Here is a 13,433-nt window from a genome sequence, read left to right on the forward strand (position 1 = left end):
CCAACAAGTCACGGGACTGCCCCTCAGTGCCTCCTAGAGGCCAGCTCTTCCCAGTGTGGGGCTGGGGGGGAGGCTGCAGCCCTAACCGGATGGAGATCAAGGTGACCCTCCTGTCCCAGCAGCCAGGGTGGCTTTTCTCCCCCCTCCCCTCCCCTTCAGGCACTTGCAGCCCCCCTCTCCTGGGGGCCAGGGTTTGGGTGACATGAGAGGCCGCCCAGGTCGGGCAGGCTTGGGCCAGCCTGCTGCAGGGGGACTGCAGGGGAGGACGAGCTCGCCAGTTGGATCCCCGGGGCCTGACAGACCACAAGCCCTGCTGGGACAGGCCCTTGCCACTCCATCAAGGTCCTGGGACTGTCTGCCCCCCGAATCCACACAGCCTCTTTGTGACCACCCACGTCCAGCTCTGTCCCCCACCGAGGGCTAGTGGGCGCCTTCTGAGCAGGGGGGTCCTGGAAGGCCGGGAGTGAGGGCTGGCTAGTTGTGTGGCCAGGCTGGCCTCTCCAGCAGCTGCGGTGTCTGCCCTGACACCAGGGAGGGGCTGCGCCTTGGCCTTTTGGTCTGTCTCCATCAGCCTCTTGGGGTACCCTGAAATGAACATGGTGAGGCACGCACACGTTCCCCACCTGGGGCAGCCCTGACACCCCGTGTAGGGGATCCCTAGTAGCCGCTGGCCTCAGGAGTTCTGTGCCACTGCGGGCAGAGCCTGGGGCCTCTGTGCTGATCCCAGGGCCATGCCTGGCTACAGAGGTGAGGCTGATGGGCAGCACACCAGAGAGCCCTCCTGGACTCTGGGACCTCCACCACCAGGCAGCTTTCCTGGCTACAAGGATGCCGTCACCAATGGCTAAATACAATTTGGGTCCTGATTTTGGGAAGGGCCGTCCTGGCCTAGCTGGGGGACAGGGGCTTGCCTGTGAGGTTGGGGTGGGAGGCCCCAGCAGGTGTTTCTAACCCTAAAATGGGGTGGCTGGGAGGGGAGAGAGCTTGGAACCATGAGCGAGACAACTTATAACTTCGTGCCTCCAAAATGCGTCCGTTTAATAGACGGTCCCAGCGCTGACCACACAAATCAGTCAGGACCCAGCAGCAAAGGACCCAGCAGTAAAGGATGCAGCAGCAAAGGACGCAGGGCGGCTCCTGCTGTCAGCCGCCGCTGGGATTCCCCTTGCTGAGATCCTCCGTCCACACAGCCCAGCCCGGAGGCTTAATTGTGCTTCACAGGTCGGGGTTTAGAAAACGAGGCTTTGCTTTAAAAGGGTATAAAATGGTCCATGGAAATGCACCATCTGTGCGCCCAACGTCCCCCAGACGCAGGAGCTGGAGAAGTTCAGTGCGAAGTAGAGAAAGCAGCTCTCCTGCTTCTGTTCAGAAAGGCCCATGGCAGCAGGGCTGTCTGGGGACCTGGGGACACACCCCTCACACATGCCCGGCTTCCCTGGGCCCTTCGAGGCTTCTAACTTCCAGAAGGGGCTCAGGACGGCAAACAGCAGAGGGCCCCTCGCCCGGCCCGCAGAGTGGAGACCAGCACCCTGGCCCCCAGGCCCTGGCTGGCGGGAAGGGAAGTTGCTTGGCCGTGAACTCTCCGGCCGGCTCAGAGTCGGCTGTGGCCCACGTGGGGCTCCCGGGTTCTGGGTTCTCTCCCGCTCCCCATGCACCCCAGCCCCACCCTCTAACACAGCCTGGCCTCAGCCCTGCAGGGTGTCCATTCCCTGCGCTGCCCTCCCAACCGGCCCTGGTCACGAGTTGCGGTACATCTGTGTAAAGAGACGTGGACTCATCGATTTGTAAAAATAGGTTAAAAAACCCTCCCCACCAGCCTGCAGGTGCCCAGAGGTAAGCTGGCCCTCCCCCCACAGCATGAGGGCCTCCTTTCTGGGTGGAGTTCCGGGAGCCGCATGAGCAGAGTGTGGCATCCCAGGGTCACCCGAGTGCCACTGTGTCCTTGTTCCTCCACGTCCTTCCTGAGGACCCTGGGCAGGGCACCACTCCCCCGCCTGGCAGCCGGAGCTCCGTGGAGGGCTGGCTCAGAGCTGGGTCTCGTCGCGTGTCGCGGGATTGCAGGATGACAGCTTGTGGCTGCAGCTGCTCTTCCGGCTCGGGGAGCTGCTGGCCACGTGAGCCAGGGGGTCGGATCGGATGAGATAGCTGTGGGAGGGCAGAGGGGCTCCTGGAGGGGGTGTGGTCCGGGCGGCCCTGCCCAGCCCTCTTCTGAGCTGCCCTCCTGTGGTGCCTGTGGCCCCGCCTCCCCAGTGCCCATGTGGTGCCCAGGGTATCTGCACACAGCCTGCAGGTGCTACTCACACAATGTCATTGGGCTCCAGCCTCGTGTCGGGCGGAGGGTTGATGAGGACATAGGAGAGCGTGTTCTGGTGGTCGTTCATCTCATCTGCAAGGACACAGCCGGGCAAATGTCACCCCAGCCCTGCCCCTCCCAGCTCTGCAGGGGCCCGGAGGTGTGGGAGCTCCAGAATGAGCTGTCTTTCCGGCCTTCCTCAGTGTTCTGCTCCAGCGCCTCATCCTGGTGAGCCCAGCCAGAGCCCGACTGACACCTGTCCCCAACCCATCCCCACACTGGGCAGGGGGCAGCCACGAGGGCAGCTGGGAGCCAGCTCTGACCTGTACCCCACCCTGGTGCCAGGTGGCATCACCGCAAAGGGTGGCTCTGAGCAGAGCCACCGAGCATACCCGCACACACCTGCCACGTAGGTCACACACTAGCACACGCTGGCAGGTGTGTGTTCACCATTCCCCTCCCATGCACCCCTTCATCTCCACCTGCACACATCTGGATCCATCCACACGGAACTACACGCCCAACCCCCATACACACACCTGTGTACACGCCCACATGCCCTGAACACACACCTATATACTTCTTCCATCTTCACCTCTGAATGCCACACACATTTGTATCTGCACATATCTCCACAGCCCCCCACATCCATGCTGTCTGCAAACCCCTACACACCTGCATGCACACCTGTATACACACCTGCACACACACCTGCACGCTGTCCTCCCATCCACACCCACCACAGGCTCTGGAGGCTGCTCAGCCCTACCCCTCCTGCAGGACCCCTGCAGTGCTGCCATCCCGGGCCTGGACGGCCACTCCTGCTTCCTGTGCTCAGCCCTTTGCTTCGGACTCGAGTCCTGAGTGGCATCAGCTCAGGGCACACCTCTGCCCCAGCTCATCCCTCTGAGAACATGGCCCCTGCCTCGTGGGAGACAGCCTGGCATCTGGCTCACGGGGTGAGAATGGCTCTGGAGAAACACGCCCCGTCATCTCAGTCTCTGTGTGGCCAGCAGGGCAGGCTGAGAGGCCAGCATCCCATCAGTGGCCCTGGGTTCACTGGCTGAGGAGGAGGGCCTCTGGCCTCCGTTTACCCATCTGATAGTGTCTAAGGGAACCTCCTGTCTCCTGTTCCAGGCTCCACGGACAGAGAACAAAGGTGACCCAGGACAATTAACTTCAGGGAGCCTTGCCCTGGGCAACCTCCATCCTGGCTACTGCCATTCCCTTCTCTCTGCCCATCCTCTCCCTTGGGACAGCCTCACTATGGCCCCTGTGAAAGGAAAAGTCGGGAGGTTGCTGGCTGCCCAGCCAGGCGGGGGCCATGCCAGTCCCCCTGCTGTGGGGGCTTCGGCCTTCCCCCTGTGAGCACAGCGGCTGCCCGGGAGGCAGGGCACAGACTCGGACTTGGGGCCAACTGGGCAGCTCTGGCCAGGAGACCAGCTCTGCCTTGGGCCTTTCGCACCCCGCGTGGGTCACTTGGTGCCAGCTCCTGTGTCCATGCCTGGGGGACAGGACGGCCTGACACCTGCCCCTCACAGCCCTCTTGCTCTTTTCCCAAAGCCCAGGTTAGGGACTTCCCCAGGCCTTTGGTGGAGGCCCAGGGGCCTCATGCTGGGGCTGTGCAGGGAGGTACACCCTCCCACCACACCCGGGTGCCTGCACACACCTCTGGGGTGGCCGTACAGCAGGTGTCACAGGAAGGGGGCAGCAGTGGGTGGGGCAGGCGGCTCTCATAGGTTCTTGGGACCCTGCCCGCCCCCCCGCCACCAGAGCTGCCTGACTGGCTTCATGATGAGCACACGGTGGGACACCGAGAACAAGGGGCCACCAGCTCGTTTCACTCTGGCAGGCACAGACCAGCCCCCAGGCCCCAGCTTGTCCCCCTGGGGCGCCGGGACCACATGCTTCTGACGTGAGTAGAGCTCGTAGCTGGGCTGAGCCAGGCTGGGCTGGGCGCGGCGGGGGGTGGGGACACCGGGCCCCAGCTGCAGTGCTAGGGGCTGGGTTGTGGTCAGTCACGTGGCACTGGCCCTGGCTGCCCAGGGTGGGCACAGAGGTCTAGCTTTGAGTGTCCACTGTGCTTGGTAAAGGCAGGCAGCAGGTGTGCCCGGGGATGGCTTTGGCTCTTCTGGAGAATGTCCTGGAGCAGGGCCACCTCACTCCTGGTCCCCAGGGCTATCTGACTCCTCCAGCCAGACCCTCACTCCAGGCCTCAGTGGGAACTCTGCCTTCCAGACCCCGTCCTAACCCTGCAGCTCCCAGAGCTTCCAGACCCCATGGCCACTGGCATCCACGATCACTCCTGCCTGAATCCCCCACACTGGGCCAGAGCTACCTGACCCGAGCCTCAGTTTCCTTCTCTATAAATGGGGTAACTAGGGCCTCCCCCAGGGCGGCCACGAGGAAGGTACAAAGAGGTGTTTCTGCGCGTATCGGGGCTGGGCCGGCTCCGCCCATTGCGTGCGGGGTGGGGGCTGCATGCTGGAGGGGCCTCAAGATGCTGCCCATCCTCCCCCCACAGAGCATGACTCTCCCTGTTCTGTGCCCTGGCCTGGGCTCTGCTTGAATCCAAACACGGGTGTGTAGCCCCATAGCCCCGGCACCCTCACCCTGCCGGGCACGTAGGCTGAGCTCAGGAAATGCCCGCCCAATGGGTCCTGTGAGCTGTCGCCCCAAGCCCGCTGTGGCCTCGCCTGCCCTGGAGCACAGCAGGAGCTGCCGGAAGCCGCACTGTGGGCGTGGGGAGCAGGGGACGGTGCATCCCGCTAATGAATGCCACTAGGTGTGGATCCGAGCCCCACGGTACCCAGCAGAGCCAGGGACTTCCCTGAACGCCATCACAGGGAAAAGCACAGACCCGGGAGAGAGGCTGGAGCTTTACTTCCATGGCTGCCCTGGGCCTGGGCCTGCCTCCAGCTGCATGCACGGCCATCCTGCCACACAGGTCCCTCCCGAGCTGACACCTGCGTGGGCTCAGGAGGCCTTTCAAGCTCCCAGGTTACCCTGTAGGGAGGGGGGCAGCAGGTGCAAGCTCTGAGTTCCCGAGGCTGCCAGGACCCCCTAGGAGCGGCCCAGACTGCTCTGAGCACTGATGGGATGCAGCATGTGTTTGGAAGAAATGGGGTTCTGAGCACCCAGGACAGGATATGGACCCGTGGCTTGGAATCCCCACCCTGCGTCCAGCCCAGGCTTCACTGAGCTCCTCCTGGGGCCCCGGCTTGGGGCCATCTGGGTGCTTCCCAAGAACAGGGAAGCTTAGGGTCCTCAGACCTCTCATGGGGCCGGCCACAGGGAGGGGCTGGCTGTGGGCCAGGTGTCCCACCAGTCCCCTCAGGGCTCATCTGAAACAGCAAAGCAGCAGCACCACTGGGTGAGCCCCAAGCTGGGCAGTCTCCACCCTGCCTGGTGGCCAGCAGCACCCTGACCAGCATGAGCCCCAGACCTCAGCCTCAGGCCCGTCCTCAGCACCCAGCCAGGGGACACTCTGGATGTGTGAGGCCTCGCCCAACAGGGCTACCTTGGCTGACAGCTGGGACCTGCTCTCACAGCTCCTGTGCACCTGCCTGGCTGGGATGGCGCAGAAGGCTGCCAGTGGCGAAGGGTTGGCGAGCCCCATGGCGCAGTACAGGGCCCGCCAGAGCAGAATTACCTTGCAAATATCCCAGGTTTACCCGATTCATGACATCACTGGCTGTTAAATTTGCTACGTCCTCTACAGAACACACAGAAAGAGGCACAGACAGAAACAGAGAGAGAGAGTCAGTCAGCAAGCGAGGCGCGGGCGGGCGGCACAGCGGGAGGGTGTGGGGGCAGCTGCGCGGGCGGCCGGCCACCCCAGGACCTGCAGCCAGTGCTGGCCACCGGAAGCGAGTTGGTCACCAGAAAGGCAGTTGCTCCTCCCTTGCCAAGCTCTGGGGGCGCCGGACTGGGCTGGATCATCCTCTCCCATCACGGGGGAACATGAAAGTGAATGCTGGGCACCCCTCTCAGCCTCAGGAGTCCCTCCCGGGACAGGGACGCTGTGGGGACGGAGGGAAGCTTCTAGGAGGGGAGATGGGGACGCCTTTCACAACATGCACAGGGCTGGGGCCGGGACGGGTCTTCATGGGCCACCTGTTCCCCAAACCCTGGCCTTTGAGTCTCCTTCGGGCAGACAGTCCAGCCCAGTGACCCGTGGGCAGCTCCCGGGCTAGCCCTGAGCCCTGGACTCTGCTCGGGGGAGTCAAGGCCCCTGACCCAGGTGATAGACGCAGGAGGCAGGGTTGGGAGACCTGACACCCCAACAGGACAGAGGCAGCCCTAAGCACTGGGCAGGTCCCCGAGATGGAACCAAAGAGAGGGCAAAGCCTTGATGCAGCCCAGGGGTGGGCGTCACCAGGGAGCAGCCCAGTGTAGGGGAGCTGGGGCCTGTGGTCTCATCAACGGAGGTAGCGTCTCTAGAGTGAGGGAGGGGATGAGCTTCCCTCCATGCAGGCATGGCACCTGTGGCCCAAGCACATTTCCCACCACAAGGCGCAGAGAGAGGGGCTGCACAGATCTGCTGCTGGAGACAGATGCCAGGCTCCCTGAGCAGCAGGAGGGGGGATGTGCTATGGGAATGGCAGCGGGCCATGGCGGACGGAGGTGTGTCCTGGCATGGGCCATTCACCCAGCTGTTACCTCAAAGACAAGGTCCCCTCCACACTGACTGCTGGGAGGGCTCGGGCTCCCACAACCTCTGTGAGAACTCAGGGGCCCTGGGTATTCCATGTCTGGCAGGACCGGCTGCAGCCGGCTGTCCCATCATGGACACTCTTGACTTGGGGAGCCCAGCCTGGCCCTCTGCACCCGACAGCTGGCTCCCCTGAAGGGCTCAGCCAGCTCCCATTTAGTAGAGAGGGAAACTGAGGCCCCAGGGCAGTGGGAACGGGCGCCTCCCCACAGGGCTCAGCACCAAGGATGCTGCCAGGTCCTGTGCCCCCAGCACTGGGGTGGGCTGTGGCCACGCCCCTCCTCCACCCTCCTCTGCACAGGGTCTCTGCTGGGGCCGTGGTGGTGGTGCCCACAGCTGGCCCCCCAGGAGGAGCCGGCAGAGTGCAGCTGGAAAGGCCGACAGACAGGCAGGAGGACGGCCTGGCCCCGGGATGCTGCAGCCGACTGTTCCTGGCTGTGGCCCGACCCTGGCCCCGTCTGTCTGTGCCGCCCGCACCCGGGCCGGGCGTCCTTACCGTAGCCGGTGGTGGGCAGCCCCAGGTGCTTCATGCGGTTCTTCACCAGCTCAGAGAGCTCCTGGCGCTCGGAGCGCCGGTACAGGCTGAGGCGCTGCTGGCTGATCCACTCCGCGGCCGCCGCCCGGCCCGCCTGCTTGGGTCCCCTGCGGCTCAGCCTCCGCGCCCACTGCAGGCTCTTGTGCCGCAGCAGCGGGTGCTCCGCGGGGTCGCCGCCGCCCATGTGGCGGCTGTGGGAGCTGCCTCCGGTGCCAGTGCGCGCGCCCCAGGGCCCCTTCACTTCCCGCGTGTCCTCACAGTCCTCCATGTTCACTGAGATCTGGGACTGGGCAGGAGGGGAGGGGTGAGGCGGCAGGGAGGGGGTGTGGGCTCTGGGGCATGGGGACCTGCGTGGGGGCGGCTGGGGTGTCGGGAAGAGGACAGACCCCAGGGGTGCATGCACCTTCCTCCTCTGGGGAGAATGCACCTGGTCCGAGGGTTCCTCCTGAGCCCAGGCCTCCGGGCTACCCCCCGTCCCACCCTGGTCATGGGATTCACCAGCGCCCTTCACCTCTCTGGGCTATTTCTGTGGTTCTGGCTGGGGACCCATCTGGACCCCAGCACATCCTGGCCTTGCCCTGGGGATCCACCCCCTCTGTTCATCAATTTCTCCATCTGCAGATGGGCCACGGTCCCTCTTGTAAACAAAACTTTCAGAGGCCTGGAGCGGGCAGAATGTGGGATGTGGGGTACAAGGGCCTGAGAGGTATGGGGTGCTGGGGAGAGGTGGGGCCCCCCATCTGGGCGGCACCTTCAGAAAAGCCTGGGAGGCTGGATCATCAGGCCAGATGGCCATGGGGGATGCCTGCCTTGGTGGGGCCTGGGGGAGCCAGGGCTGGGCCTGAGAGGGGCAGACACAGTTGCCTGCGTCCAAACTCATAGGCAACTCCCCCCAGGCCTCAGTTCCCTGCCACCAGTGCAGAAGGGAGTGACTGTCAAGCACCCTCTCTGAGCTGTGCTGGGCCCAACATATCCATGTGGGACCCACTCCTGTCTTGGCTTCCCCAGGGCCCCGTGGGTGGGTAGGGCCTGGCAGGCTTCTCTCTGGGATGCACTGGTGTTTGGAAGAGGCTGCGTGGGCACGGAGGGGTCGCTTACCTGGGCTCTGAGATCGTGGGGCTGCAAAGGAAACCAGGCACAGTCTGGGGCCTGTGGACGCACCCTGCCCCCCACACCGCCTCTGCCTGTGGTCTGCCCGGAACATGCGTAGGGCTGGCAGGCAGGGTGCCCGCTGTGTGGGCTGCACCATGGGCCTGCCCATGTGCTTCCTCAAGCCTCCCCTGACCTTCTCTGCCCCCGGTTGGGGTCACGGCTGCCCCAGCTGGAAGCACCAAGTATGGGCGCCGGGGCCAGATGGAAAGAGCTGCTGGCAATGGCAAAGCTGATCTAGCCCATGTCCCCAGCACCGAAGGTAGGGATGGCGTGAGTCACACAGGGCAATGGGGCCACCAGTCCCAGCCCCCGGGCTGCCCAGAACCTCTGAGGTGGAGAAGACGTGGCTCTCCGTCCTGTAGATGCCGATGGGGATCTCGGCGCTGGAGGAGCAGAGCTTCTGGAAGAGGCGGCCGTAGGTGCGAATCCACAGGTCGCCCTCGGTGATTTTCATCTGCAGTGCAGGAGCCCTGAGCCAGCCAGCCCTGGGCAGGTGGCAGCACCCAGAGCCTCCGGGCTGCCTTCATCAGGGGTGGGTGCCCACCCACTGGCTTGGGACAGCCCAGCACATCCCCAGCCCAGCCCAGACCGGCAGGGGCACTTACGGCACAGAGGTAGCCAGAGCCCGGTGTGGTGTCCAGACCCAGCAGCAGCCGTGTGATGGTGATCATGTAGTCCTTCACGAAGGACTGCCGGGGAGGGAGGGAGGGAGGGAGGGAAGGAGCCAGAGCAAGGCACGTGGGCATCATGTGGGATGCAGGTCCACACCCCACTGGCCACGGGCCCTCCGTACCTTGCACACACATACAAGTCCCCAGGTCCCCGAGCACCGTGTGACCCACAGGGAGGCCTTTTCTAAGGAAAGTTACTTGCCAAGCACCCACAGGTCAAAAAGGGCCCAGAAATCCCCAGGACAAGGACAGGGCCCAGGGGCCTCCATGGAATCCAGGGAAGGTCGTTCAGAGGGAGGCATATCGCTCAGAACGGGGACCAGGCTGCAGCGCCGAGGGCATAACGGGGTCCCACCCAGGCGCCACCCTCCTGCTGCCACCGCCCAGCTGACCTGGTAAAGCAGCGTGTCCAACATGCTGATGCTGAAGACGCGGCCGGCGGCGAACGGCAGGCGGAACATGAAGGCCAGGTTGGAGCCATTCTCTCGCTCCCTCTGTGGGAAAAGAGGGGCCTCAGGTAGGCTGGTACCAAGGTCCCTGCAGTGACACAGCAGCCACAGGGGTAAGGGCATGTGTGCACTGTGTGTGTGCGTGCATGTGTGCATGGCGTGTGCAGTGTGTGTCTCCACATGTACACACACCAGCAAGCCTCAAGCAGCTGTGTCTTTCCAGACGCACTCAGGGCCAGAGAGTAGGCTGCGGGGCTATGATGAGAGAAAGGTGGGTTCCCGGCGGACACCCCGGGTGCTGTGCTTGGTCGAGAGCCCTGCTCTTGCCATCCGGAAATTCCGAATCCTGCCAATCCTCTCCTGCCCTGATGTTTGCTAAGTGGTGTCCAAGGGCACGTGGCCTGGGCTGAGGAGGAGCATCGGGCTGCCTGCCGTCCTTGGCCTCCCTGTCCGGGCACCAGGCTCACAATGGGCCCGCTGTGTGAGCTTCCTGGGGCTCCCGTATCAAATGACCGCAAACTTAGCAGCTAAATCGACACCAGACTCTTCCCTCCTGGTTCTGGAGTCGGAAGTTTAGAGTGAGTCTTCGGCTGCATTCAGGCCCGGGCAGGGCTCCTTCTCGTGCCTTTTCCAGCTCCTGGAGGCGCTGGCCTTGGCTTGTGGCTTCTCCTCCCTCTTCTGAGCTGGCTGCGTAGCTTCTCCTCATGGGACCGGGACCCTCTGGCCTCTCCCTAGAAGGGCCCTGACAGCGTGAACCCGCCGATGCTCCCGGGGGATCTCCCATCTCGAGGCCCTTGACTTCATCCTGTCTGCAGAGTTCCTTTTGCCATGTGAGGTGGTACATCCTCAGGCTCTGGACTCAGCCGTGGCCATCTCTCGGGCCATTCTTCAGCTGGGCACGGTGGCTCACACCTATAATCCCAGCGCTTTGGGAGGCTGAGGCGGGCGAATCATCTGAGGTCAGGAGTTTGAGACCAGCCTGGCCAAGAAGGTGAAACCCTGTCTCTGCTAAAAATACAAAAATTAGCTGAGCGTGGTGGTGTGCACCTGTAATCACAGCTACTTGGGAGGCGGCGGCAGGAGACTCTCTTGAACCGGGGAGGCGGAGGTTGCAGTGAGCCGAGATTGCGCCACTGCACTCCAGCCTGGCGACAGAGTGAGACTCTCAAAAAACAAAAAAAGGGTCTGGAGCTGCCACAGGTGCCCCCGTTGGAAGCAGGTCACTGTGTGCTGGCCTGTCAGACCCAAGAGGGAGTCCCACGGGAGGGAGTCCCATGGGAGAGTGTCCCAAGGGGGAGCCGGGGCCAAGGCCACCCAGGCTGGGGAAGACATGGCCCCTCGTGCCCTCTACAGGCTCCTTGCGTGCCAGGGAGATGGATCCCAGCATCTCCAGAGGTGATGGGTCAGATGGTCCACGGTGTCCTCTCCTCCCTTGACCCCAGGTCTCTGTATATGCCTGGCCCTGCCCAGGGCCCAGGGTGTCTGTCCCACAAGGACCCCAGCACTACGTCAGTCCAGAGAAGACCATGGCTGCTCTGGGGGCTTTGCTGACGTCCTGACCTCTCCCTGGGTCCCTAGCCCTGGTCCCCAGCACAGCTGATTGCCTGTCCCCATGTGATTGCCATGGAATCACATGACCGGGGTCCAGGACTGTTCAGTGCCCTGAGATGGAGAGCTGGCTGCTCCCGCCCTGGCAGCATTGGGCACTGGTGGAGGCGAAGCTGGGGAAGGAGCTGGGGTCCCACGCCGGGGCAGAGGGTGGGTGATTGGTGATGTCTGCCTGGCGGGAAAGGGGGCAGGAGCGTGCTTGACTCAACCTTCAAGCTGCCTCATGGGAGACAGGTGTGAGGCTGAGGCTGAAGGAGCCACGTCAGGCTGGCTGCCTCAACCCATGCAGCATCCCTATCCACGCCGGGGCAGACTCAGTCTTCCAGATCCAGAGTCCTTCCAGCACTGGGGAGTGGCACGGCACCTGAACATGGAATCCCAGCACGCTGGGACTGCAGAGGCAAACTTCCTCCCTCCCGTGGTTCGAGCTGCAGAGAGCACCACTCTGCCAGCTGCACTGGGGATCAGGGCTAGGTGCTCCCAATGCTGGGCAGGGTGGGCTCGGGCAGCGGGCAATGTAGACAGAGCCCTCTCCTGTGGCGAGACCAGCTGTCCCCCTACACCTCAGGCTGATACCGCGGAGGCAGGAGCCCCTGTGGGCCTGGGGGCCGGTCCAGCCTGGCATCCTCCCACCTTTCTGGGGCAGGCAGAACTGACTCCAGGCTCCCCACAGGCTCTCAGTCCACTGGCTGGAACCCAGTTTCACTCTCCATCAGGTTCAGATGGGACAAAGCTGTGTCTGTGTCACAGGGAGTGCCAGTGTGTGTCCTCTGCTGGTGTCGGTGGTCAGGCCTGCCCTGGCTCCGTGGGGCCTCCACAGCATCACGCTCCGCCGGCCATGCAGGCCCAGCAGCCTGCCGACGAGGACTTCAGCCCAGGTGAGCTTGGGGTTTGCTGCTCCTGACCAAGGTGGCCCAAGTCTCCCTGATGCGGCATGCCCCCTCCCTGCTCTCAGCCTAGGGCAGCCTGGGCACCGGCCCCCATGTGGACAAGGTGGTGCTGCCCTGGCCTGAACAGGTAGGATGGGTGTGGGTTGGGGTCAGCCAAACATCAAGGCAATGGCAACAGTGGCCGTGCCCTCTGCAGCCCTGGGTGCCTGTGCCCTTGGGTTCCACAGCCGACCCAGGTTGGTACCCTTCACAGAGCCGCAGGGGCAGAAAGCCGATTCCAGCTGTCACTTTCTCTGCCTTGCGACCTAGGGCAGGCCCCTTCCCTCTCAGGCCCCCGGTCCCGCGTCAGTACTAGGAGGCAGTGCTTACAAGAAACCCGTTTCAAGGTCGGGCGTAGTGACCAGGGGAGTGGAGGAGTCTGGAACAGCGCAGCCATGTGCGCTATTTGTACTAAGAGCTGCTGGCCACCCTCTACAACCACAGATCTGAGGGCTCCCCACGGGGGTTCTGACCAACTCACCATCCCAGAACAGGTGGCCTTGGCCTCTAGACACAGCCAGGCCTGGTCCCTGCTCAGGGAGATGGAGGGCTGCTCCGGGCCACATTCCCAGTGCTCCACACACGGTCAGGGAAGCACCCTGCTCATCTCCTGGCTCCACTAGCAAGAGGATCCTGTCCATGCTGGGCCCCCACCTCCTCTCCTGACCTTCCCAGCAGGAGGGGGCCGGAGCCCAGCCTCCCGTGGCACCGTCCCCCTTTCCCCGAGCCCCTTCTCTCCCACTTGTTCTAGGCTCCTGGGGTGGCAGCTGGCACAGGGCAGGGCTGCTCACCTTTTCTAGTTTGGAAAGAGCCAGAGAGTAGCTGTCCTTGGCACGGAACTGCATGAAGCGCATGTTGGAAGGGTGGGTGAGCTCCGTGGTGATGCTGAGGCTGGGAAAGAGCCTGGGGAAGGCAGGAGGCTCAGGGCAGGGCCACCATCATGGTTGGAGGGGTCTCAGAGTGGGACCCATGACTGTGGCTGTGAGGGTCTCAGGGTGGGGACCCATATCCGTAGGGGGTCGTAGGGTGGGGGCTGTAGTCGTGGCTGTGGGGGTGTCAGGGTGGGGGCCATGGTCACGGCT

At 63.7% G+C, this 13,433-nt stretch overlaps 1 protein-coding gene across 1 annotated transcript in view; it reads right to left on the minus strand.

Annotated features, from left to right (window-relative positions):
- Positions 1-1,013: 1,013 nt before the first annotated feature.
- Positions 1,014-13,433, minus strand: part of KCNT1 (potassium sodium-activated channel subfamily T member 1) — a 51,849-nt gene continuing 39,429 nt past the window's right edge. The window contains 9 exon segments of the mRNA XM_032261924.1: positions 1,014-2,145; positions 2,302-2,386; positions 5,946-6,008; positions 7,504-7,828; positions 8,641-8,661; positions 9,020-9,148; positions 9,300-9,383; positions 9,758-9,859; positions 13,143-13,254. Of these exon segments, the coding sequence (XP_032117815.1) occupies positions 2,025-2,145; positions 2,302-2,386; positions 5,946-6,008; positions 7,504-7,828; positions 8,641-8,661; positions 9,020-9,148; positions 9,300-9,383; positions 9,758-9,859; positions 13,143-13,254 (1,042 nt within the window). The 3' untranslated portion in view covers positions 1,014-2,024.

The sequence above is a fragment of the Sapajus apella genome, unplaced genomic scaffold (assembly GCF_009761245.1).
Source record: "Sapajus apella isolate SASKATOON/1434 unplaced genomic scaffold, GSC_monkey_1.0 scaffold126, whole genome shotgun sequence".
Classification (NCBI taxonomy): Eukaryota; Metazoa; Chordata; class Mammalia; order Primates; family Cebidae; genus Sapajus; species Sapajus apella.